General features: G+C 46.3%; 1 protein-coding gene across 1 annotated transcript; it reads right to left on the reverse strand.

The window, feature by feature from the left end:
• Positions 1–17,619: 17,619 nt before the first annotated feature.
• On the reverse strand, positions 17,620–18,585 carry LOC118088999 (olfactory receptor 1L4-like). Its single transcript, XM_035123295.3, has one exon. It carries the CDS (start codon positions 18,583–18,585, stop codon positions 17,620–17,622), a length of 966 nt encoding a protein of 321 aa, XP_034979186.2.
• Positions 18,586–24,328: the final 5,743 nt, after the last annotated feature.

The raw sequence follows: 24,328 nt of genomic DNA on the forward strand, positions 1-24,328 counted from the left end.
CTTGGAAAGACAGCACCCAAAATTCTTCAGATTACAGTCACTGATGAGAGCAAATATAAGCTACCGAAATGGATATTAAAACAAAATAAAAAAATCCTTCCAATAGCACCTTAAAGGTAAAGGGGCCCCTGACCATCAGGTCCAGTCGTGTCCGACTCTGGGGTTGCGGCGCTCATCTCGCTCTATAGGCCGAGGGAGCCGGCGTTTGTCTGCAGACAGCTTCTGGGTCATGTGGCCAGCACGACAAAGATGCTTCTGGCGAACCAGAGCAGCGCACGGAAACGCCATTGACCTTCCCGCCGGAGCGGTCCCTATTTATCTACTTGCACTTTGATGTGCTTTCGAACTGCTAGGTGGGCAGGAGCTGGGACCGAGCAACGGGAGCTCACCCCGTCGCAGGGATTCGAACCGCCGACCTTCTGATCAGCAAGCCCTAGACTGTGGTTTAACCCACAGCGCCACCTGGGCCCATACTGGGAAGTTTAAAGGTTCTTAGGTCTCTCCCTTAACTCTTATGAGGATGGTTGTGACATTAGTCACTTGGAAAGACAGCACCCAAAATTCTTCAGATTACAGTCACTGATGAGAGCAAATGTAAGCTACCGAAATGGATATTAAAACAAAATTTAAAAAATCCTTCCAGTAGCACCTTAGAGACCAACTAAGTTTGTCATGCAAACAAACTTATGGCAAACTTAGTTGGTCTCTGAAATAGGAATCCCCCCCCCAAATTCCTATTTCATCTCTAAGGTGCTACTGGAAGGATTTTTTTATTTTGTTTTGACTGCGTCAGACCAACACAGCTACCTAGATATGGGAATTGTGAGTCTGGATTTGAGAGACCTGAATGCCAAACCTGATATCTTCTGCATGCAAGGCTCTATCACTGAGCTATGGCCCTTTCACTGCTGAGAGCTAGCGTAGTGTAGTAGATGGAATCTTAGACTAGGACTTGGGAGACCAGGGTTCAAATCCCCACTCAGCCAAGAAGCTCACTGGGTGACCTTGGGCCAGTCACCATTTGTAACCCTAGTCTCCCTCACAGGGTTGCTGTGAGAATAAGTTGGAGTGGGGAATTCTGTATGCTACCTGGAACTGCTTGGAGGAATGGTGGGGTATAAATGAAATAAACACTCAGGTTTATATCAGCTGTAAAAAAAAGGCAGTGTGATAAGAAATCGTAAAGTGATAAAGATATGAAAGTTTTAAGTTTCATTGAAAATTTTTAAAAACACAATGTACAATATCCACATTTGCTGTTTGTATGGTAGTGAGATGTTCATGTGACAGAAGTACATTCCACTTTTCATTTGTTTCATCATTCAGATAAATTTTGAAACACCGAAGAAAAATAATATTTTGAACATAAAACAAATGCGGTGAAAATGAATGGAACATCTGGAGGGTACCCTGCAGCAACCACTTTCTCAGCTTCTGCGGGAGTTAGAATGAGGTTTAGACATTTTGCAGCCTAACTCCAGGCACACTTACCCCAAAGTAAGACCCTCTGTGATCCATGAGGCTCGCTCCCAAATATGCGAGGACTGAGGTTGCATAGATCAGCCTTTGCCAGCCTGGCACCCTCCGATGTTTTGGGCTGCAACTCCTATTAGCCCCGGCCCGAAGGATGCCAGGTTGGCACAAGTAAACCCAACCATTATTCCTTCTTGGGAGAGGGATTTCAGCAACCAGTGACATGTGTGTGTGTGTGTGTGTGTGTGTGTGTGTGTTGCCTGTATGCAAGGAGTTATTTTCTTTCTCACATCCCTTAATCTGATATGCAGGAATGTGGCCTTCAAGGCTGAAATTCATTTGCAAATTGAGGAAGGGCAGGAAGAAGGGAAGCAAACAGAGACAAAGGACTGAGTTGTGGAAGGGGGGGGGAGAGGAGCAATAAAGGGGGCTTGGATCCAGAGCTGTCTGCACCCCAAAGATGAGCCCTCCCCACCAGACCTGATGCTGGCTGCCCATTCCAGTTCTCTCTGGAGGGAGGGCAACCCCCCCCCCCACTTTCCCAAGGAGGAAAAGCAAAGTCACAGCAATAGCAATGGCTTTTGGGGGTTGCTGCAAGCAAAAGACGTGGTAGGGAATGATTTACGGCTGGAGTCTCTGCAGGTTGACTCTGAAGGAAGTCCTCCCCAGTGAGTTCATTGGGGATAATGCTTGAGTAAGTGTGTGTGAGGTTATTGAAGCCATGGAACAAGTGAGCAACCAGCGCTGGACTTGGCAAATGTATTGCCAGCCGGCATTCATCGTGAGCTGGCTTATTATGGCAAGGTTACTGAGAGCAAGTTAGCATCAGTAGACATTAATTCAAATAGATGTCCTTGAATAAAGATGGCCAACATGTGCCTTCTTTACCCACAGTCCTCTCCTAACCACATTTCTCCAGACGTTTCAGTAGGGATTTGCAGGCACCTCTGGGTACCAAGGGACTCAGGTGGCGCTGTGGGTTAAACCACAGAGTCTAGGACTTGCTGATCAGAAAGTCGGCGGTTCGAATCCCTGCAACGGGGTGAGCTCCCATTGCTTGGTCCCAGCTCCTGCCCACCTAGCAGTTCGAAAGCACATCAAAGTGCAAGTAGATAAATAGGGACCGCTCCAGCGGGAAGGTAAACGGCATTTCCGTGTGCTGCTCTGGTTCGCCAGAAGCAGCTTTGTCATGCTGGCCACATGACCCGGAAGCTGTCTGCGGACAAACGCTGGCTCCCTCGGCCTATAGAGCGAGATGAGCGCTGCAACCCCAGAGTCGGACACGACTGGACCTGATGGTCAGGGGCCCCTTTACCCTTTACCTATATTACTGTTATATGCAGCCTAGGATTGGGAAGAAAAAGAGGGGCGAGGGGGTGTGTGGTAAAGCTTATATTTTTTATTTAGTAGTAGCAGTAATAATTTATTTTATTATTTATATCCTGCCCATCTGGTGGGGTTTCCCCAGCCACTCTGGGTGGCTTACAGCATAAAAACATATTGAAACATCAAACATTAACAACTTTACCTTTACCTGGGTACAAACCATACATTTGAAGCACAGGGCTTCACCCAATGAATTATGGGGAAAGTTACAACATTTTGTGCCTTTTAATTTAGGTAAGGGTGGACATGATAGAGATGCATAAAAATGAGGCATAGCATGGGGGAAGTGGATAGGCAGTTCTCTCTGTGTCATAAATACTAGAACATGGGGTCAAATGGGGAGAGTTCTGTTATACTCGGGTCTTACTTGCAGGCCTCCAATAGGCATCTGGTTAGCTCCTGTGAGAACAGGATGCTAGACTAGATGGGCCATTGGCCTGATTCGTTTGGCTCTTCTTCTGTTCTTTAGCTCCCCACCTTGGATGCAGAGCCATTACTCAGACACTTCTGGTGGCAATGGAGGCAGTGGCTAAGCATGTTAACTTAACAACCTCACATATGCTGATGACACAACCTTGATGGCAGAAAGTGAGGAGGAATTAAAGAACCTTTTAATGAGGGCGAAGGTAAAGGTAAAGGGGCCCCTGACCATCAGGTCCAGTCGTGTCCGACTCTGGGGTTGCGGCGCTCATCTTGCTCTATAGGCCGAGGGAGCCAGCGTTTGTCCGCAGACAGCTTCCGGGTCATGTGGCCAGCATGACAAAGCCGCTTCTGGCGAACCAGAGCAGCACACGGAAACACTGTTTACCTTCCCGCTGGAGCAGTCCCTATTTATCTACTTGCACTTTGATGTGCTTTTGAACTGCTAGGTGGGTAGGAGCTGGGACCGAACAACGGGAGCTCACCCCGTTGCAGGGATTCGAACCGCCGACTTTCTGATCAGCAAGCCCTAGACTCTGTGGTTCAACCCACAGCACCACCTAGAGTGCAAAATATGGTCTGAAGCTCAACATCAAAAAACTAAGATCATGGCCACTGGTCCCATCACCTCCTGGCAAATAGAAGGGAAAGAAATGGAGGCAGTGAGAGATTTTACTTTCTTGGTCTCCATGATCACTGCAGATGGTGACAGCAGTCACAAAATTTAAAAAACGCCTGCTTCTTGGGAGAAAAGGAATGACAAACCTAGACAACATCTTAAAAAGCAGAGACATCACCTTGCCTACAAAGGTCCGTATAGTTAAAGCTATGGTTTTCCCAGAACAGTCATACCTCGGGTTGAGTACGCTGTGGGTTGTGTACTTTCAGGTTGCGTACTCTGAGGACCCGGAAGTGTTTACTTTCGGGTTCCGCTGTGTGTGCATGTGCAGAAGCATTATGCACGCTTTGCACATGTGCAGAAATGCTCTATCAGTGCTTTGGGCATGCGCTAAAGCGCCGCTCGGGTTAAGTACTTTTCGCACCCCGGAACGGATTAGGTACAGTGGTGCCTCGCTTAACGAATGCCCTGCTTAACGAAATTTTCGCTTAACGAAAGGATTTTTCGAGCGGAGGTTGCCTCGCTAGACGAATGCATTTTACGAAAAACTCGTCTAGCGAATCGCGGTTTCCCATAGGAATGCATTGAAATTCAATTAATGCGTTCCTATGGGCAAAAAAAGTCAAAAAAAGTCAGTGCATTCCTATGGGATTCGCTAGACGAATTTTTCGCTATAAGAAAAGACCCGTGGAACAAATTAATTTCGTCTAGCGAGGCACTACTGTACTTAACCCGAGGTACCACTGTAGTGATGTATGTAAGTGAGAGCCAGACCATAAAGAAGGCAGTGGAAGACAGGAGCGCAACAACAACAACAAAGCATATTAGCTAGGGTGCTGGGTATAGCGATTCCCTGGGATCGAATCATTCTTCAGCCACAAACTCACTAGATGCATAACCTCAGAGATTTCCCAGAAGGAAATGATAGTGACACATGTGTGGGTTTGTTTAAACATTTATGTCCCACCTTTCCACCCCTACACTTCATTCCTGAGTTAAGAACCTAGGAAGAAACCACAGCCCTATATATTCCTGCATGCAGTTCTGACACACTGTCTCTCAGTTTATCCTACCTCACAGGGCTGTTGTAAGATGAGGAGAGGGGGAACCCCGTATGCAGGAGGGATAGAAATGGAATAAATGGATAAATTCTACAAGCTCTTTTGGGCTGTGATATGCTACTCGTGCCGAGGGACTCCTCCACCCTGCTTTTTGAGCTATTTGTTCTGTCCCTCAAAGATAATATGCCTTCTAGTTAAGCCCCCAGTCCTCCCGTTTACTTTTAACAAATGTATTAAATTGCATAAATTTAGATCCCTTCTTTCCTCCTGGAAGCTCAAGGTGGCATACACAGTTCTCGATCTTCCCACTTTATACTCACAAGAACCCTGTGAAGGAGACTTAGTGGCTCACAGTCAGCTGATTCATAGCTCCATGGCCATGTAGGATTTGAACTCTAGTCTAACATTCCTAGGGACCCAGGTGGCACTGTGGTTAAACCACTGAGCCTAGGGCTTGCTGATCAGAAGGTCAGCGGTTCGAATCCCTGTGATGGGGTGAGCTCCCATTGCTTGGTCCCAGCTCCTGCCAACCTAGCAGTTCGAAAGCACGTCAAAATGCAAGTAGATAAATAGGAACCGCTACAGCGGGAAGGTAAACGGCGTTTCCATGTGCTGCTCTGGTTTGCCAGAAGCGGCTTTGTCATGCTGGCCACATGACCTGGAAGCTATACGCCGGCTCCCTCGGCCAATAATGCGAGATGAGCGCGCAACCCCAGAGTCGGTCACGACTGGACCTAATGGTCAGGGGTCCCTTTACCTTTACCTTACCTAACATTCCTACCACTGCATCACACTTGATTCCCTCTGATTGGATATCACACTGATCACGGATCGGCCCAGGGAACCACACAGCCGAGCACTTTGTCACTGGCACTGGCAACCAGCCCTGCCCACCAGCCCAGGGAACATGAGTAGAGGCCACCTATAAGCTTGCCCTGCTCAGTGCAGGGAAGAACAGTGACTGAAGGTGTGGAGCAATACGCCTGGGGATGTTGACTTACTTGAGAACTCCTGCCCCCAGGGCCGGCGCCTCCATTTAGGCAAACTAGGCCTTGGTCTAGGGCACCAAAATGGAGGGGGCGCTGTCGAGCCTGCCGGCCGGCCGGCCACACTACTGCCAGCGCCGGGAGCAACGAGCGAGCGGTGGCAGTGGCAGCGCCCGTAGCTGAAGCCTTCGCTGCCGCGGCCGCTGAAGAGCTCACAGTGTCCCCTCCATAGGCGAGCCAAAGTGAGAGCTCAGTGCCCTCCCACCTATGGAGGGGACGCAGCGGCGTCAGCGGCGTTGTGCACGCGTCATGACGTGTGCGTCATGACACATGTGCCGGGGGGAGGCACCAGAAGGTGATTTAGCCTAGGGTGCAAAAAGCCCTAGCACCGTGCCTGCCTGCCCCCTGTCCATGGAAACTTACTCCACATGTTCAGATGAACAGTGAGACGCATCAAATATGGATAGTCAATATGATGCACCTTACCACCTGTTGGACAGGGAAGAGCTGGGTTCAGATTCCTGCTTAGGCCAGGTGTACCAGAGCCAACCACTATCTTTCAGCCTAACCTACCTGGCAGGGTTGTTGTGATGGATTAAGTGGGGAAACTCTTGAGTGTGCTACCCTCAGCACCTTAGAAGAAACGTGGACATTGAACTGTGCCTTGCATTAACAGGACAAGACCGGGACAAAGGCACACAAGTCAGTTCAGTTATTGAAGCAAAGCAGGCCTGGCCCTTATGTTTGCATTTTGGCAGATGTCATTCAGGAGTCCTTGAGATGTTATTGGATTCCATCTCCCTCATCTTTGGCCATGCTGGCAGGGGCTGGTGGGGGTTGGGGGTCCAACATGCTCTGGAAGACCATAGGTCACCCACCCCTGTTTTAGAGGAAGATCGGAGTGTGGAAATACTGTAAGCAAATAAGATTGAGCTATTCATTGCCATATTTTGGGCGACTGCAATCCTGGAAGTATAATGAGAGTTCAGTCAATATGTTGATCTCTTGGTCAAAATTCAGTGGAAACTTACATCTCATGTACTGGGAGAATATGAATATGGGTGAATCCCAAAGTGTTCCACAGATGGAAATATCTCGAGTCATCACTGGTTACATTTTGTTACATTTTGTTACATTTTGTTACATTTTGTTACATTACAGAGATACAGGGTGAAGATATACAAATAGAAAGATACATTTTCTAAAGATAATTTTTTCTTGAGACAGCAAGTAAAAAAGAAATACACCCTTGAAGTAAAAAAAAAAAAAATTCTTGAAGCCATAAGCACATTCTTTTACATTCTGGTAACATATAAATGCAAAATACGAAATAAACATGGACATAGGCAAGGTCATTTCCCAACTCCCCTCTCTGACCATGGTTTTTCTTATGACAAGTCAAATGTCCACATCATGCAAAAAAGTAGTTTACAAGGACCGTGTAATGTTTCAGTCCATACACAAGATAAACTCACAGTGTGACTGGTCAATGTGCTTTCCTTGTATAAATGTAGGTTTTACGTACAATTGTCACAGGCTGCTGTTCTTGAACATCATGTTTACTGTTTTCCCCCTCTGCATCTCTCTCTCTCTCCCTCCCACCCTCTCTCTCTCTCTCTCTCTCTCTCTCTCTCTCTCTTTGTGTGTGCTATCTGTCTACCAACTAAAAAAATTCCTTCAGTAGCACCTTAAAGACCAACTAAGTTTTTATTTTGGTATGAGCTTTCGTGTGCATGCACACTTCTTCAGATCTGTGCATGCACATGAAAGGTAAAGGTAAAGGGACCCCTGACCATTAGGTCCAGTCGTGACCGACTCTGGGGTTGCGCGCTCATCTCGCATTATTGGCCGAGGGAGCCGGCGTATAGCTTCCAGGTCATGTGGCCAGCATGACAAAGCCGCTTCTGGCAAACCAGAGCAGCACATGGAAACGCCGTTTACCATCCCACTGTAGCGGTTCCTATTTATCTACTTGCATTTTGATGTGCTTTCGAACTGCTAGGTTGGCAGGAGCTGGGACCAAGCAACGGGAGCTCACCCCGTCACAGGGATTCGAACCGCTGACCTTCTGATCAGCAAGCCCTAGGCTCAGTGGTTTAACCACAGCGCCACCTGGGTCCCGCATGCACATGAAAGCTCCTACCAAAATTAAAACTTAGTTGGTCTTTAAGGTGCTACTGAAGGAATTTTTTTTATTTTGCTTCGACTCAGACCAACACAGCTACCTACCTGTGTCTACCAACTGTTCATCTTAATATACCTGAGAAAGTGGACTGTTATTACTGTACTCCACAAAACCCAGATGCCATCCTAGATCTGTTCAGTCTCTAGGCTGTCACAAGACTCTTAATTTGGCCCCATTAGCCACGAAATTTGGGGGTTCGTAGTTAATTATCCTTCAAAATTTGAACCAATGAGGAGGATCCTCTCCGAAGGAGACATTCAACTCACAGGGATCCTTGACTGGGGAGGGAGGGGGGGAACTACAGTCCCTTCATGGCCCTATCTCTAGAACTTTGTAAAAACATGTCAAATACCAACCCTAGGAACCCTATGCCACCTAAGGGAGGACCCATCCCACAACATCTAAGAAGGACTGCTTATTTGGGATAGCTACTGCTGTTGAAGTCGGGTTCCATTTCTGGTTCGACGGATGGATGGAGGTTGTGAAAGTCTTCTCGGAGGGGCCCCCTGGCAAATCAAGCCTTCATTGTCTCACCCCACAGCGGGAGTTGGGCTCCTACAGCCATGAATATCAAAGGGCGATGGGAGGGGAAGGAGATGGACCATTGTGTAAGGAAGGGGGGGAACTGTGAACCCTGCTTGCTTCTCATTAACATTCAGACTAGATTAGATCAGAAGAGTCAATTAGTTTTGATGGGGGGGGGGGAGAGAGAGAGAGAGAGAGGGGATGCAAGAAGAACAAGATTCCAACCATATCTTGCCTTCTTCCATCCTGCCATCTCCCCTTCAACCCAGACGTGTGGCTCCGAGGCTGAATTCAATGGAGCTTTTAAAAAAATCGAGCCTTACTCCTGAGCCACTAACCTTGGGGAAGCCCAGAAGGGTAGCTGGGTGGCAGCGCCATATCAAATAAGTGGAAACACAAAAGGGCTCATAAGCACAGGGTTTTTACTATTATTATTATTATTTTAAAAAAAACTTTATTGTTTTAATTATAAAGGAAGTGATATCGTTTTAAACATACAATCAGTAAAAACATCCAAATAATGGTCTCCCCTGCAAATACTTATACTCCAGAATGTAAGCAGGATTCAAAGAAAAAAAATACTGTACTGAGAACCTGGAGAGGTATCAGAAAAAGTACCAAAATAAGGAATGAAAAAGTCAAAGAAGATGTAGGGTCATTGTGCATTCCCTATTGTGGCTTCTTGTGGAGCTGGACCTAGATTTTAGACTTGCATGATAAAATCAAACTTCGTTTTATCCTATTTTGAAAGAACATGCCTAACTTTGAGTTTGTGTCCCTGTTTTTCCATATATGCCATGTATTTTAATACGGTAATATATCCACATTGTACCTGCCATGTCTTTCCAGTGTTTGGCTTCACTCAGGAACGTTGTGATTAAGAGGCATTCCAGCAAGACTCATTATCACCTGGAACACCTTTATTTTGGTTTAAGGAAAGTTTCAGCAATGCCAGTTGTGGGGTTCTTTCCATAGGCTGCTTTATAACCTTTTGTAGGTCATTAAAAATTAGATCCCAAGATGTACAAGCCTGAAGGCAGGACTACCACATCCATACTGAGTCATATTGTCTTCTGGGGTCTGAAAATTAAGTTCTAGTTCTAGTTCAGGAAAGGTTAGGGCACAATAGACCTATTACAGAGCAATTATGCCTATTTTTGCTTACTTAAAAGTAAGTTCCACTAAGTTCACTGAGGCTTAAAGGGAAAGGGACTCCTGACCATTAGGTCCATTCGTCACCAACTCTGGGGTTGCGCGCTCATCTCACATTATTGGCCGAGGGAGCTGGCGTACAGCTTCCAGGTCATGTGGCCAGCATGACAAAGCCGCTTCTGGTGAACCAGAGCAGCACACAGAAACACCGTTTACCTTCCCACTGTAGCGGAACCTATTTATCTACTTGCACTTTGATGTGCTTTCGAACTGCTAGGTGGGCAGGAGCTGGGACTGAGGCAACGGGAGCTCACCCCATCACGGGGATTCAAACCGCCGACCTTCTGATCGGCAAGCCCTAGGCTCTGTGGTTTAACCACAGCGTAAATAGGTATGTGTACACACCTTCCTGGGAGCAAACCCATTGAACTCAATGGGGCTCACCTCTGAATAGACATGTATAAGATTACATTAGTCTTCAAGAGACCACAAGTTTTGCTGTTGTTGTAGGTACAGCAATACATTTATTAAGACCAACAAAAATAGATCTATCGCAAACTAATGTGTAAGCTTTTCAATTCCCTAAGCTTCTTTTCTAGGCTAGATTCTGAGACTGGATTCATAGTTCTGCTGATCTGGAAAGCTTGCACAATTCTATTGTGGTTTTGGGTTGGCCCCATTACAGTGGTTGTTTTTTTTTTAACCTACCTGATGGCTCAACATGGTTACTTATGCTTTTCAACCTTAACCACCCACCTGAAATGAAACTTTTTTCAGCACTTAACAATTCAATCAAATATATTGTTTTCTTTAAAACAGACCAAATCTGAATCCTTTTCAACGCTTCCTTATCCTTTGTTGATTAACTCCAGATTCACAGATATGATCTAAAGTCTTGTTCCAACTTGTTTCGAGGCTGTTACAGTCATATGAAATGTCTGATAACACTGAAAAAGGCCAATTTCAGTGATGAACTTTGACCAACAACTTTGGGAATAATCTTGGTCCATGGTGGAAAATAGAACTCCAATTAGCCTTTTTCACTGATACTGGAATCTTCTGACACGGTAAGTGATATATTTATGGAATGGCACCAGAAAACTAGGAACATTATACTTACAAATAAGGCAACAGTAAATTTGTGTAGGTGCCTTGGAAATGTAATTATTTATTCATTTTTGAAATAAATTTCTATACCACCTTTTATAAAATTTCTCACAAGGAAGCGAACAATAATATTAAGTTTACCTTCGACAATAAGGATTTAAACTTTCCAATAAAACACAGAAAATCAGAACAAAAACTATAGTAAAAACCTACAACTGCAAAGACAAGCTGCCAGGCAAAGATTGCAAAGATAGAGGAGCCAAACCCTGCAATAGAAAACAAACCCACCAATTAAGACCTCCTTCAAGGGGGGAAAAACCCTGCAGGGGGCAGAGAGATAAAGTCTTCAGATGTTTCCGGAAAGCTCTGCAGTTGTGTGGTCCGCCAGAGCAAATTCCACAGCAGAGGGGAGAATGCAATACAATCATTTGTGGTGGGAAATGGGATTTCTTTAGGTGGTGGGATGAAAAAAAATTGTATAGGACCACAGGAGCGTCATGTATAATGGCAATATCCTAAGGCTGCAAACTGGGATCATGGATATCTTGTATATTGAATGCTAACTGCTTGTTCACAAAATTTGTTCTTATTCCCCCCCCCCAAAAAGGGGTTGTAATCCAAAAAAAGGTTGCAAACCAGGACACGCACATCCAGGTTTTGCGTGTTTGTAATCCAAAATGTATGCAAACCAAGACATATGCAAACCAAGGTGCCACTTTACTTGTAATGGCTGTGGACATTAAAGGTAAAGGGTAAAGGGACCCCTGACCATTAGGTCCAGTCGTGACTGACTCTGGGGTTGCGGCGCTCATCTTGCGTTATTGGCCAAGGGAGCCGGCGTACAGCTTCCAGGTCATGTGGCCAGCATGACAAAGCCACTTCTGGTGAACCAGAGCAGCACACGGAAACGCCATTTACCTTCCCACTTGGAGTGGTACCTATTTATCTACTTGCACTTTGACGTGCTTTCGAACTGCTAGGTTGGCAGGAGCTGGGACCGGGCAACGGGAGCTCACCCCGTCACAGGGATTCGAACTGCTGACCTTCTGATCAGCAAGCCCTAGGCTCAGTGGTTTAACCCACAGCGCCACCTGGGTCCCTGCTGTTGACATTAGCAGGACCAAAACTCTGCAGAGAGCTCCTGATAAGGAAACAGCAGCAGGCTTCATCTCTGGATCTCTGGACCTTGACAATGCTAATGCTGTCCAGTCAACTTCCCCTTTGGTTCACCCTGAACTCAGAGATAAACTCAGAGCTCAGTCTTGGGATTCCATTGTTTCCATGCACACTCAACTTCCATATAGGTCCCCTTAATTTTATACAGGCCACCGTAGCTCAGTGGTAGAGCACTTGCTTTGCATGCAGAAGGCCCCAGGTTGAATCCCCACCATCTCTCGGTAGGGCTTGGAGAAGCATCTATACCATGCATTGCAGTCAGAGCACATGCCTTGCCCCAAAGACTCTGGATACTGTGCTTGATTAAGGGTACTGGGAATTGTAGTTTTGTGAGTGGGAAATTACAGTTCCTAAGATTCTTTGGGCAGGGGGAAGTCATGTGCTTTAAATGTATGGTGTCGCTCTGAAACCCTGGAGAGCTGCTGTTAGCAATACTGAGCTAGATGTGGTAGTCGAAACAAAATAAAAAAATTCCTACCAGTAGCACCTTAAAGGGGCCCCTGACCATCAGGTCCAGTCGTGTCCGACTCTGGGGTTGCGGCGCTCATCTCGCTCTATAGGCCGAGGGAGCCAGCGTTTGTCCGCAGACAGCTTCCGGGTCATGTGGCCAGCATGACAAAGCTGCTTCTGGCGAACCAGGGCAGCGCACGGAAACACCGTTTACCTTCCCGCCGGAGCGGTCCCTATTTATCTACTTGCACTTTGATGTGCTTTCGAACTGCTAGGTGGGCAGGAGCTGGGACCGAGCAACAGGAGCTCACCCCATTGCAGGGATTCGAACCGCCAACCTTCTGATCGGCAAGCCCTAGGCTCTGTGGTTTAGAGCACAGCACCACCCGTGTCCCTCTGAGACTTGGTGTCTCATACAGAAACAGCCATCCATCTGTCCCTGGTCTTTCTTTCATGTCTATCATGAAGTTCAGGGGAAGCATGTTCAGTGCAGTTTCTGGAGGGGTAAACAAAAAGTACAAAAAATCTGGCAGCACCTTCAAGACCAACACGCTTGCTACGGAGTATGATTTTGTGTTTAGCCAGTTACTTGCATGCACATCAGTATTGGAAACTGGGAACAGTGAAGTCAGAAGAATGTGTAATACAGAAAAGTAGGAACAGGGTTTTCAAATAGTTTGTAAATAGCTCCCATTCTGCCTTGAAATCCTGATTGTCCTTTTCTAGTAGCTTATTCGATTCGAACCACCAACCTTCTGATCAGCAAGCCCTAGGCTCTGTGGTTTTACCCACAGCGCCACCTGGGGCACCTTAGAGTCCAACTAAGTTTGTCATTGGTATGAGCTTTCGTGTGCATGCACACTTCTTCAGATACACTTCAGATCTGGTAGTGTTCTGCTAAGGCAGCTCCCAGAGTTCAAATTCTGACCCTCAGTTTGGGGCCTTGCAGGGCTGGAAGGTGAGGTTGTGTGGTGGGGAGGGGCTCTCCTGCCTGAATCAGTCGACTCTGGGGTGCTTGCTCAGTTTTTCCATCCAGCTATCCTTAACTCACTGCCAGTTAAGGAGCAGCCAGTCAGCAGAGTCAGATCTGAGTTCAAGTCCCTGCTTGGACATGAAGCTCACTGACTTATGTTGGGCCAGTCACTGCCTCTCAGCCTAAACTACTCCACAGAATTGTTGTGGGGATTAAAAGAAGAGGGGGAGAACCATGTATGCCACCTTGAGCTCCTTGGAGAAAAAAGGTGATATAGAAATGCAACAAACAAACAAACAAACAAACAAACATGTTCTCTTGCCCACCACTGTTTGTGGAGGAGTTATTGCCCTGCCTGTGTCGTCTCTTGACCCTGCGGTGAAATCCCATTTCTGTACATGTTGTCACCTTCCTCACTGCCGCTTTACAAAGTTCCTCCCTGTCATCTTTCTTAGGAGATAAAATCCTCTTGAGAACAAGGAGCAGTGGCTCATGATATCTGGTTTCTTCCAGCAGCCCGTGTGCTCCAAAAGCGCATTTTCTGTCCAGGAAGGTGGTGGTGGGAAAATGTATTTCAGGAAAGACCTAATTTCTTTGAAATTGTGAAAATATGAAATTGTGTTTATTAGCTGCAAGTCAGGATACAACAACAACAACAACAACAACAACAACAACAACAACAACAACTTATTTCTTCCCCAGCCACTCTGGGCGGCTTTCAACAGAACATTAAAAACAGAATAAAACTTCCAACATAAAAAACTTCCCTAAACAGGGCTGCCTTCAGATGTCTTCTAAAAGTCGGATAGTTGTTTATTCCCTTGACATCTGGTGGGAGGGGGTTCCACAGGGCGGGTGCCACTACTGAGAAGGCCCTCTGCCTGATTCCCTGTAATTTCACTTCTCACAGTGAGGGAACCGCCAGAAGGTCCTCAGCGCTGGACCTCAGTGTCTGGGCTGAACAATAGGGGTAGAGCCAGACAGCCGATAGCCCTGGTTAACTCTGCATTCCAGTGGGCCACCAGGGAATCAGCTGAAAGGCTTGCCGCTCAGAAGGTCGGTGGTTCGAATCCCCATGATGGGGTGAGCTCCCATTGCTCGGTCCCAGCTCCTGCCAACCTAGCAGTTCAAAAGCACGTCAAAGTGCAAGTAGATAAATAGGTACCACTCCAAGCGGGAAGGTAAATGGCATTTCCGTGCGCTGCTCTTGTTCGCCAGAAGCGGCTTAGTCATGCTGGCCACATGTCCTGGAAGCTGTATGGCAGCTCCCTTGGCCAGTAAAGTGAGCTGAGTGCTGCAACCCCAGAGTCATCTGTGACTGGACCTAATGGTCAGGGGTCCCTTTACCTTACCACACTCTGGAAACCATTTGGATCCATTAAGTGGCAGGGGCAGGCCATCTGAATCAGTCCCACCTCCCTGCAGAGGGGAAGGGTCGCTGAGAAGTCCAGTTGTACCAGGTAGTGATCTTGACCATGGCATTTCTTTTGTTTCACTTTTACTTAGTGTCAGGTCACCCACATCCCTAGAGGTAAACACCAGGTCTAAGGCATGTCCACAACTATGAGTTGGGCCAGACTTATTCAGGGACAGCCCCATGGAGGCCATCCTTTCTACGAAGTCACAAGCAGCCCCTTGTAAGGTCGTGTTGGCATGGATGTTAAAATCCCCTAGGACAACCAAACTAGGTATCTCCAGGAGCACATCCGCCAGGACCTGAAGCAGCTCGGCCAGGGAATCCTTGGTGCAGTGGGGAGGCTGGTACACCAAAAGGAATCCTATAGTGCCCCTATTGCCCAACTTCGAGAACATGCACTCAGAAAACTGGGTCTTCCTGATATGAAGCCTGGTGCAAGCTAATGACTTCCTAAAAATCACTGCAATCCCCCCCTCCCCACCCATATGACCTGGGTTGCTGTGTGTAAGAGAAACCTGGTGGACAAGCAGTGGCAAGAACAGGCCCATCTGCTTCATCCAACCAAGTCTCTGTTACACATGCCAGGTCAAGTCCTCCATCCAGGATCAAGACGTGGATTGTGAATCATTGACCTGGCATTGCACAGCAGCACCTAAAAATCACTTGGGTCTCCCTTGTTGATTCCAGTATCCTTCCAGTCGAGACCAGACCCGGAGACAGGGATAGTCTTCAAAGACCGACTAAACCTGCCTCCTCAGTAATGACATGGTCTGGTATTAGCATAACTACTTGTTTGAAGCTTACTGGACTTATCAATGAGTTGCAGGTTGTTTCAGAATGAGCCACTAGAGGGAGATGTTGCACTCCTGACTGAGGCCGACGGTGGAGCAAAGATTCTGGGCGATGAAAGATGACAAGATGCGTACCAGGATGGATTGGCAGAGGAAACTATTGGACAACGCAGAGATGGCAAGACTAACTGGGAAAATCAGAAACTAGGAGGATCAAAACTTCAACAAAGAATTGGACAAATTTATATTATATTTGAAAGACCATTGTATACACTTGAACTCTTTTAGCCGGTTTTAAATAACTCTTGCAATGATACATAGATTTTGGACACAATGGAGGACTGTAAACTGGGTGGACTTCTAATATGCAGTTGAAAGGTTACGCAAAGAACCCACAGAGCCGCTCTTGAGGCTTCTCTTTGGACGCACCTGAGGTGTATCTGAAGAATATCTGAAGGTGTATCTCTGTTGTTTCTTTTAAAATGCATTTGTAATAGCTATAAAGGTAAAGGGTAAAGGGGCCCCTGACCACCAGGTCCAGTCGTGTCTGACTCTGGGGTTGCAGCGCTCATCTCGCTCTATAGGCCGAGGGAGCTGGCATTTGTCCGCAGACAGCTTCCGGGTCATGTGGCCAGCATGACAAAGCTGCTTCTGGCGAACCAGAGCAGCGCACGGAAACGCCGTTTACCTTCCCGCCGGAGCGGTCCCTATTTATCTACAGTACTTGCACTTTGATGTGCTTTCGAACTGCTAGGTGGGCAAGAGCTGGGACCGAGCAACGGGAGCTCACCCCGTTGCAGGGATTCGAACCGCCGACCTTCTGATCAGCAAGCCCTAGACTCTGTGGTTTATCCCACAGCGCCACCTGGGTCCCTTTGTAATAGCTATATAGCAATGTGTTATCAATGCAGGTGAAGTTATTCATTTTTAAAGTTAAAGGTATTTTTGCCTCTGGACAGGAAAACAATAATCTCAGGTGATCTGAAATATAAGCCCCACCCAATTCTGTCCATAGCAGATTTTGAAGGGGTCTGTGATTATTATTATTATTATTATTATTATTATTATTATTATTATTATTATATCCTGCCCTTCCTCCCAGGGTAGCAAACATTAAAAGATTAAATCAGTACAATAAAAAACACATTTAACACAATTTAAAACAATCTAAAAATGTTCAGAATATCTAATTTTAAAAAACAGCAACCACAGACCCTCATAGTTATTAATTTTAAGGTTGTCATGGCCAGTATATTTCAGCCATCAAATGCCTAGGTGAACAGGAATGTTTTTAAATTTCTTATAAATTTCAATAATGAAGGAGACAGATGCACTTTGCTAGGGAAGGCATTCATGAAACCAGATTTAGGGAATGACCTGCCATGTGTCTTGTGTGCATGACATACTGAGACAGCCCCGTGGTTGTCATGGCACCCATGAGGTCACGAGCCGGCCCAGGAAGGCAGATTTGACATTGATAGCGAAGTTCTCCAACAGTATACTAGAGAGTGTGTCTGCCAGTTTTTTCAGGGAGGTTGTTGGGCAGCTGAATGATCAATAAACCAACAAGATCCCTGTTCTGCCTCTGCTACCCAGCACCAAGTAAAAACCCTCGCATCCAGCTCCCAGACAGATTCCCCTCTTGTGGAGAACAATGGAATTTCTATGGAAGTTCCTTCCCATCCCTCTGACGTTGACTGGTTCTGCACAGAATATCCAGGTGGGAAAGCTGGGTAAGGTCAGGCCCTTCCAGCTTGCCTTATAAGACAGCCTTCATGACTGTCTACCAACCAATGGTGTCCTTCAAAGATCCATGCTCCTCCGACTCACGCCTGATCTCTCACGTCTCTCACGATGCATCTCTCACGGCTGATCATCGCAGGTTCCCCTCCTTCCCATCACGGCTTGACACTGTGTGGCTTCCCCAAAGCATTTCTTACTTTCTCCAATGCTCTGTGAAGGGCAGCTTTCATGTCTGCATTCCTCAGGGTGTAAATGAAAGGGTTGAGCATAGGGGTCACCACGGTGTACATGACGGTGGCAATCTTGTCCTTGTCCCCAGAGTAGCTGGAGAGGGGTCGGAAGTAGACTCCGATCGCCGAGCCGTAGAAGAGGGTGACCACAGTCAGGTGAGATGCGCAGGTTTGGAAGGCCTTGCTCCGGCCTTGGAAAGAAGACACCCGGAGCACAGCTCGGAAGATGAAAGCATAGGAGATGAGGATGAGGACAAAGTTCCCTATTATAATGCTGCCGCCTTCGTAGAAATTCAGTATCTCGCTGAGGTTCTTCTCGGAGCAAGCCATCACCAGCAAAGGCTGGGAGTCACAGAAGAAATGGTGGATGTGGCGAGGGGAACAGAAAGAGAGCCTGGACATCAGCACGGTGTGGAGCAAGGAGTGGAGGTGGGCCAGCAGCCAGGCAACGAACACCATCACATGACAGCGCATGGGCCTCATCACCAAGGAATAGTGCAAGGGCTGGCAGATGGCCACAAAGCGGTCAAAGGCCATGGAGCCCAGGAGGAAGTTCTCCGTGATGGCAAAGGCCACAAAGAAGTACATCTGGGCCAGGCAGCCAGCATAGGCGATGTTCTTGTGGCCCGTGTGAAGGTTGCGCAACATCTTGGGGATGGTGGTGGAAGTGAAGCAAACATCCACCAAGGAGAGGTGGCTGAGGAAGAAGTACATGGGGGCACGGAGGAGCTGGGCATCGGAGCGGATCAGGAGGATAATCAGCAGGTTCCCCAGCAAATTCAGCAGGTAGAGGGTGAGGAAGAGAGCCAAGAGAAGGCGGTCCTGCTCTTGCCCACTGGACAAACCCAGCAGGATGAAATCAGGCTGGCTGGTGTGGTTCTCACTTTCCATAGGTTTGAGCTGGGGAGAGAGAACCACAGAAAGAAAGAAAGAAAAGCTGAAAGCTGGGAGAGGTGCAAGGATAGGTAACTCTGTAGCTCACTTCAGTCCATCCAGCCACCATCATGTAATCCACGCTGAGTCCCACCCAAGCAAAGGAAGTGCAACAGCTGTCCCCAAATTGACCTCTGGCATCTCCTCTAGTTAAAGAATTTTAGGTGGCAGAACTGCCCCATTCCCTGGAGAGGAGGCACTGTCGGACAGGCTAGGCTAGTTACCTTCGATCTTTTCAGACCTTCAAGACCAGTCTGCACCACAGACCTCATTTGCAATTGTTATATCAGGAGTGGGGAACCTCTGGCTTGCAGCCTAAATTTGGCCCATGAAGGTTTGCCCAAAATACAGTGGTACCTCTACTTATGAATAACTCTACTTACGAATGTTTCTACTTACGAATGGAGCTCCATCCGCCATCTTGGATGCGGTTCAGATAGGATTTTTTCTACTTACGAATTTTTAGATAGGGTTGCTTCTACTTACGAATTTTTTCTCCCAATGCATTCCCAATTTTTTCGACTTACGAATGTGCATTCGGAACGCATTAAATTCGTAAGTAGAGGTACCACTGTACATTCTCTGCATCAGCTGATTTGTTATACACTTATCTGGGAGAAAGTCTAAAAAGCTGGTGGGAATTAAATTGGGATATAAACATTGAAGAGGATAAATTGAACAATTTACGGATAAAAGTACCATATAAATCTCTCTCAGCAACTACCAGTACTAGGGGACATTCACTAAAAACTGTGCATGGATGTTATTTAACACCGAGGTGCCTACATAAAGCACAATAGCTCTCTATTCTGTTGGAGAGGATGCCAGATCATAGGTACATACAAACATATGAGATGGGAATGTTTGCAAAAACTGAAGGTGGCAAGGGGAAAGGAAAAAACAAGATGATTTTTTTTACACTGTATGGGGTGATTTTATTAAATATACAAATGAAACAGAACACGGATGAGAAATACCTACAACGTTTATTGAAATGTGGTGTAGATAAATAGACACTGCCCATTAGCTCACTCCTATTACTCTGTGTTTTCCAAGAAGAATTAATTTTACTGGTTTACTGTAATCACCTAATTATTGTGTACTGTAAAATATGTTTAGTATTTTACCCCTATGACCCATGTCATGTTTTATTATTTATGTGTGTACAATTTAGTAATGAGAAAATAATAATAATAATAATAATAATAATAATAATAATAATAATAATAATAATAAAATAGGGTAGGCAATGTGGTGCCCTCCAGATGTTGTTGGAAACCAGCTCCCATCAGCCTCAGGGGAGTTGTAGCAGTCCCACAACATCTGGAGAATATTGCATTGGCCACCGTGGTATAAAGGGTGACCTGACAGAGGTTTACTCCTATTCTTTTCTCCCACCTGTCTATGGTGATAGAATACCAAGGGAGCATGGAATGGCCCGGGTGAGAAGTATTCTCTCTGAAGGGCTGGTCTGTGTCACCTGAAGCTCAAAGTTTTCCTAATGGAGCCACTTCACTTTCACACATTCAAATGCAAGCCACCTAAACCCACTTCACACATTACTCAAATGCAGTAGGCTTGAACTCAGGGTTGCACATTTAGCACATGTCACCACAGCACAGGGACCCAGGTGGCGCTGTGGGTTAAACCACAGAGCCTAGGGCTTGCTGATCAGAAGGTCGGCGGTTCAAATCCCTGTGATGGGGTGAGCTCCCATTGCTCGGTCCCAGCTCCTGCCAACCCAGCAGTTCGAAAGCACGTCAAAAATGCAAGTAGATAAATAGGAACCGCTACGGCGGGAAGGTAAACGGCGTTTCCGTGTGCTGCTCTGGTTCGCCAGAAGTAGCTTTGTCATGCTGGCCACATGACCTGGAAGCTATACGCCGGCTCCCTCGGCCAATAATGCGAGATGAGCGCGCAACCCCAGAGTCGGTCACGACTGGACCTAATGGTCAGGGGTCCCTTTACCTTTACCACAGCACTGGGATAGCACAGTCAGTAGAGCGTAAGACTCTTAATTACAAAGTTGTGGGTTTGAGCCCCACATTGAACAAAAGATTCCCGGGGATTGGATTTGATGACACTCATGGTTCTTTCCAACTCTACAACTTTCCACCTGCTCCCAGCCTTTGCCATCTTCATGCTTAGGATGGTGGGTTACTCAACTTTACAACCACGTTTTACAACCACGTTTTACGAAGAGTAAACCTCCTGACACACGATTCGCAAATGAATCTATGTTAGTCATGTCCATTCATTTCAATTTGTCTGCTTCAAGTAGGAAAAACATTGGCTAGAACCGAATGTCTGCAGTGAAGCTTCCTGCCCAATTCTTAACCCATAATCAGTCTTTCACCCGCAGCTGTGACCCTGGGCCATGGTTTTGAATCTAGAGATTGGGTGCTGTGGTTCATCACTGGATTATTATTATTATTATTTGAAAAAGCATTCGTTGTATTCTTGCACATGGCAGTAAGACCTCTGACACTGATTGGCTGAACTGTCACATCACAAAATGTTCAGGAATCCTCTGAATGCGCAGAGTGGGAGCAGCAACAGAATGTGCACCTTTTTAGCTTCTGTGGGAAAAAACTACGCACTGGGTTGGGATGAAAACCTAGTACAGAGTTCAGTGATAGGAAACTCTGTGTGCGGCAGGATGAGGATTGAGGAAAAGGGATTGAGATGAGGATACAGGTTAGGGTGCTTGAGGGTGGAAGGTGCAGAACAGGAAGTGGACTGAGAAGTATGGACCTAACTGAATAGGAAGGGAACTGATGTCTAGGGACAAGCAGGGTTTAAGGGAATTGAGGAGCTGATGAAAAAAAGGCAACAATAAGACAGAGTGCTGTGAGAAAAACTAAAGCAGCCCAGAGGCAGTTTGTTTGGGTTGGGGCTGAACTTCACACGTTGATGTGGCTTCAGCTTCCAGGCTTTTTGCTACTATTGTTTTGATGAGTCTGCATGTGATTTTATGGCTTTTATGTTGAGTTCATTGTACCTTGCCTTTGGAGCTTTTTACTGTACTGAGAGGCAGTATATGAGGGCTCATCTACACTTACTCTATATTCCTGCGTATAGGACTACTTTTTAACCCAGGAAAATCTTCTCAAAAGTCGGGGGGTCATCTTATACGCCGGGTCGTATTTCTTATACGGCGAGTATATCCCAAACTGGAAAAGTTGGGGGTCGTTTTATACGCCCAGTTGTCTTATACGCCAGAATATACAGTATCTTTGCCCTGCATTGCTAGCCACAGGTCTGGGCTTTCCGGATCCATGTCTGAGCACTTTCTTTTTGGCCTGGAACTTTCCTTGTGAAAACCTGCTCTTTACTGCTGAATCAGATTGAAGAGCAATCCACAGAAAACCCAAATTGTCATTTGTTCTGATTCAGCTGTAAAGATCAGGATTTCTCAGGGAAAGGGGGGGGGGGGGGACTGCTTGGACATGGACCGGCATAGTCTAGAAAGCATGGGGCAAAAAGAAAGTGTGGATGAGCTCTGAGTCTTGGGAAAGAAGATCTGAATAGCCATTCATTCCAATCCCTTCTTGTACACAACTGAACATGTACCTACAAAGGTCTCATATGTTCACCCCATTTTTAAAGGGGGCTAAGAAAGCAAATAGAAGGTGTTGTAAACAAAATCTGCCCTTATTCCCTTATGGGGTATACAAGAGCCCTTTATAGAGTCATTTGTAGGTTCTCCATCGGTAGGAGAAAATAACAGAGGCCAACCAGAGAATATTGAGAAGCAAAGCAGCTAGTAAGCCTGAACTTTAATGAACTGTTGCAACAGGGTGCTCCCCTCACAGGCAGGAGAAAGGAGAACCCAGAACAAAGTGTGCCTGCCCTTATATAGACATTATAAATTGCCCACCCTGGAGTCCAAGACCACCCCCAGAAACCCCATACATAGATCACAGCTGGGGTGGTCTGCAACAGAAATTTGAATGTTGCTGTTTTTCCTGTCTGCCAGGTTATTTGATAATGACTTATCTAATTGCCTTTCCTGGTAGTCTGGTCATTTCTTTGAGATGGTAATTACTTAATTCCTGAAACATTGGGAAGGTTCCCTCACCCCTCCCTCCTCGCAGAGAAACATTTGGTCAGTTTGGGAGTCAAAATGGTTTCAGGACTGTCTTCCTGTACTGTTTTCAGTCATTGGTTTATATATTTATGTACGTGTTTGCTTGGTACATTTATGAACATTTATTATCTATGTATATAAGACCTTAATTTTATTTTAATTACAAAGGATTGGGAAGACAGAAGGAGGAGTCCTAATTCAGACTCCCTCCCTCCTACTAGTGGGGTGCCACAGGGTTCTGTCTTGGGCCCAGTCTTATTCAACATCTTTATCAAAGATGGTATCTGAAGAAGTGTGCATGCACACGAAAGCTCATACCAAAATAAAAACTTAGTTGGTCTTTAAGGTGCTACTGAAGGAATTTTTTTTATCTTTATCAACGACTTGGATGATGGGCTTGAGGGCATCCTGAGCAAGTTTGCAGATGACACCAAATTGGGAGGGGTGGCTAATACCCCAGAGGACAGGATCACACTTCAAAATGACCTTAACAGATTAGACAACTGGGCCAAAGCAAACAAGATGAATTTTAACAAGGAGAAATGTAAAGTACTACACTTGGGCAAAAAAAAAATGAAAGGCACAAATACAGGATGGGAGACACCTGGCTTGAGAGCAGTACATGTGAAAAGGATCTAGGAGTCCTGGTAGACCACAAACTTGACATGCGTCAACAGTGTGATGCAGCAGCTAAAAAAGCCAATGCAATTCTGGGCTGCATCAATAGGAGTATAGCGTCTAGATCAAGGGAAGTAATAGTACCTGTATTCTGCTCTGGTCAGACCTCACCTGGAGTACTGTGTCCAGTTCTGGGCACCACAGTTCAAGAAGGATACTGACAAGCTGGAATGTGTCCAGAAGAGGGCAACCAAAATGGTCAAAGGCCTGGAAACAATGCCTTATGAGGAAGGGCTTAGGGAGCTGGGTATGTTTAGCCTGGAGAAGAGAAGGTTAAGGGGTGATATGATAGCCATGTTCAAATATATAAAAGCATGTCATATGGAGGAGGGAGAAAGGTTGTTTTCTGCTGCTCCAGAGAAGCGGACACGGAGCAATGGATTCAAACTACAAGAAAGAAGATTTCACCTAAACATTAGGAAGAACTTCCTGACAGTAAGAGCTGTTCGACAGTGGAATTTGCTGCCAAGAAGTGTGGTGGAGTCTCCTTCTTTGGAGGTCTTTAAGCAGAGGCTTGACAGCCATATGTCAAGAATGCTTTGACGGTGTTTCCTGCTTGGCAGGGGGTTGGACTGGATGGCTCTTGTGGTCTCTTCCAACTCTATGATTCTATGATTTCCTACTTCCCCCCCCCCCCTTACCTGCTTCCAGCTGTCAAATACTGTAGGGATCCTGATGGTATTAAGAAGGTAGTGGATGCAGCACTGCTTCTCTGCCTGTAACTGTGAGAACAGTGGAGACTCAGCCTTTTCCTAAGCCATAGGAAATGTATCCTCAGCAGAGAATACTATGATTGGAATAAGGAGGGGTATATGAGCTGTTAATTATCAATGAAGCAGCTAGTGGCATGCACAGCACAACAGGGCTTTTTTGTGTGGTGTTGTTTTTAACAGGGTGCATCTCATCCGCTAGGGACTTGTTAGCAGAATAGGG

This window comes from Zootoca vivipara, chromosome 15, assembly GCF_965207765.1.
Source record: "Zootoca vivipara chromosome 15, rZooViv2.hap1.1, whole genome shotgun sequence".
NCBI lineage: Eukaryota > Metazoa > Chordata > Lepidosauria > Squamata > Lacertidae > Zootoca > Zootoca vivipara.

What these genes read in the sequence shown, in the direction of transcription:
- LOC118088999 (XM_035123295.3), bottom strand. Translation starts at nt 18,585, where the DNA reads ATGGAAAGTGAGAACCACACCAGCCAGCCTGATTTCATCCTGCTGGGT.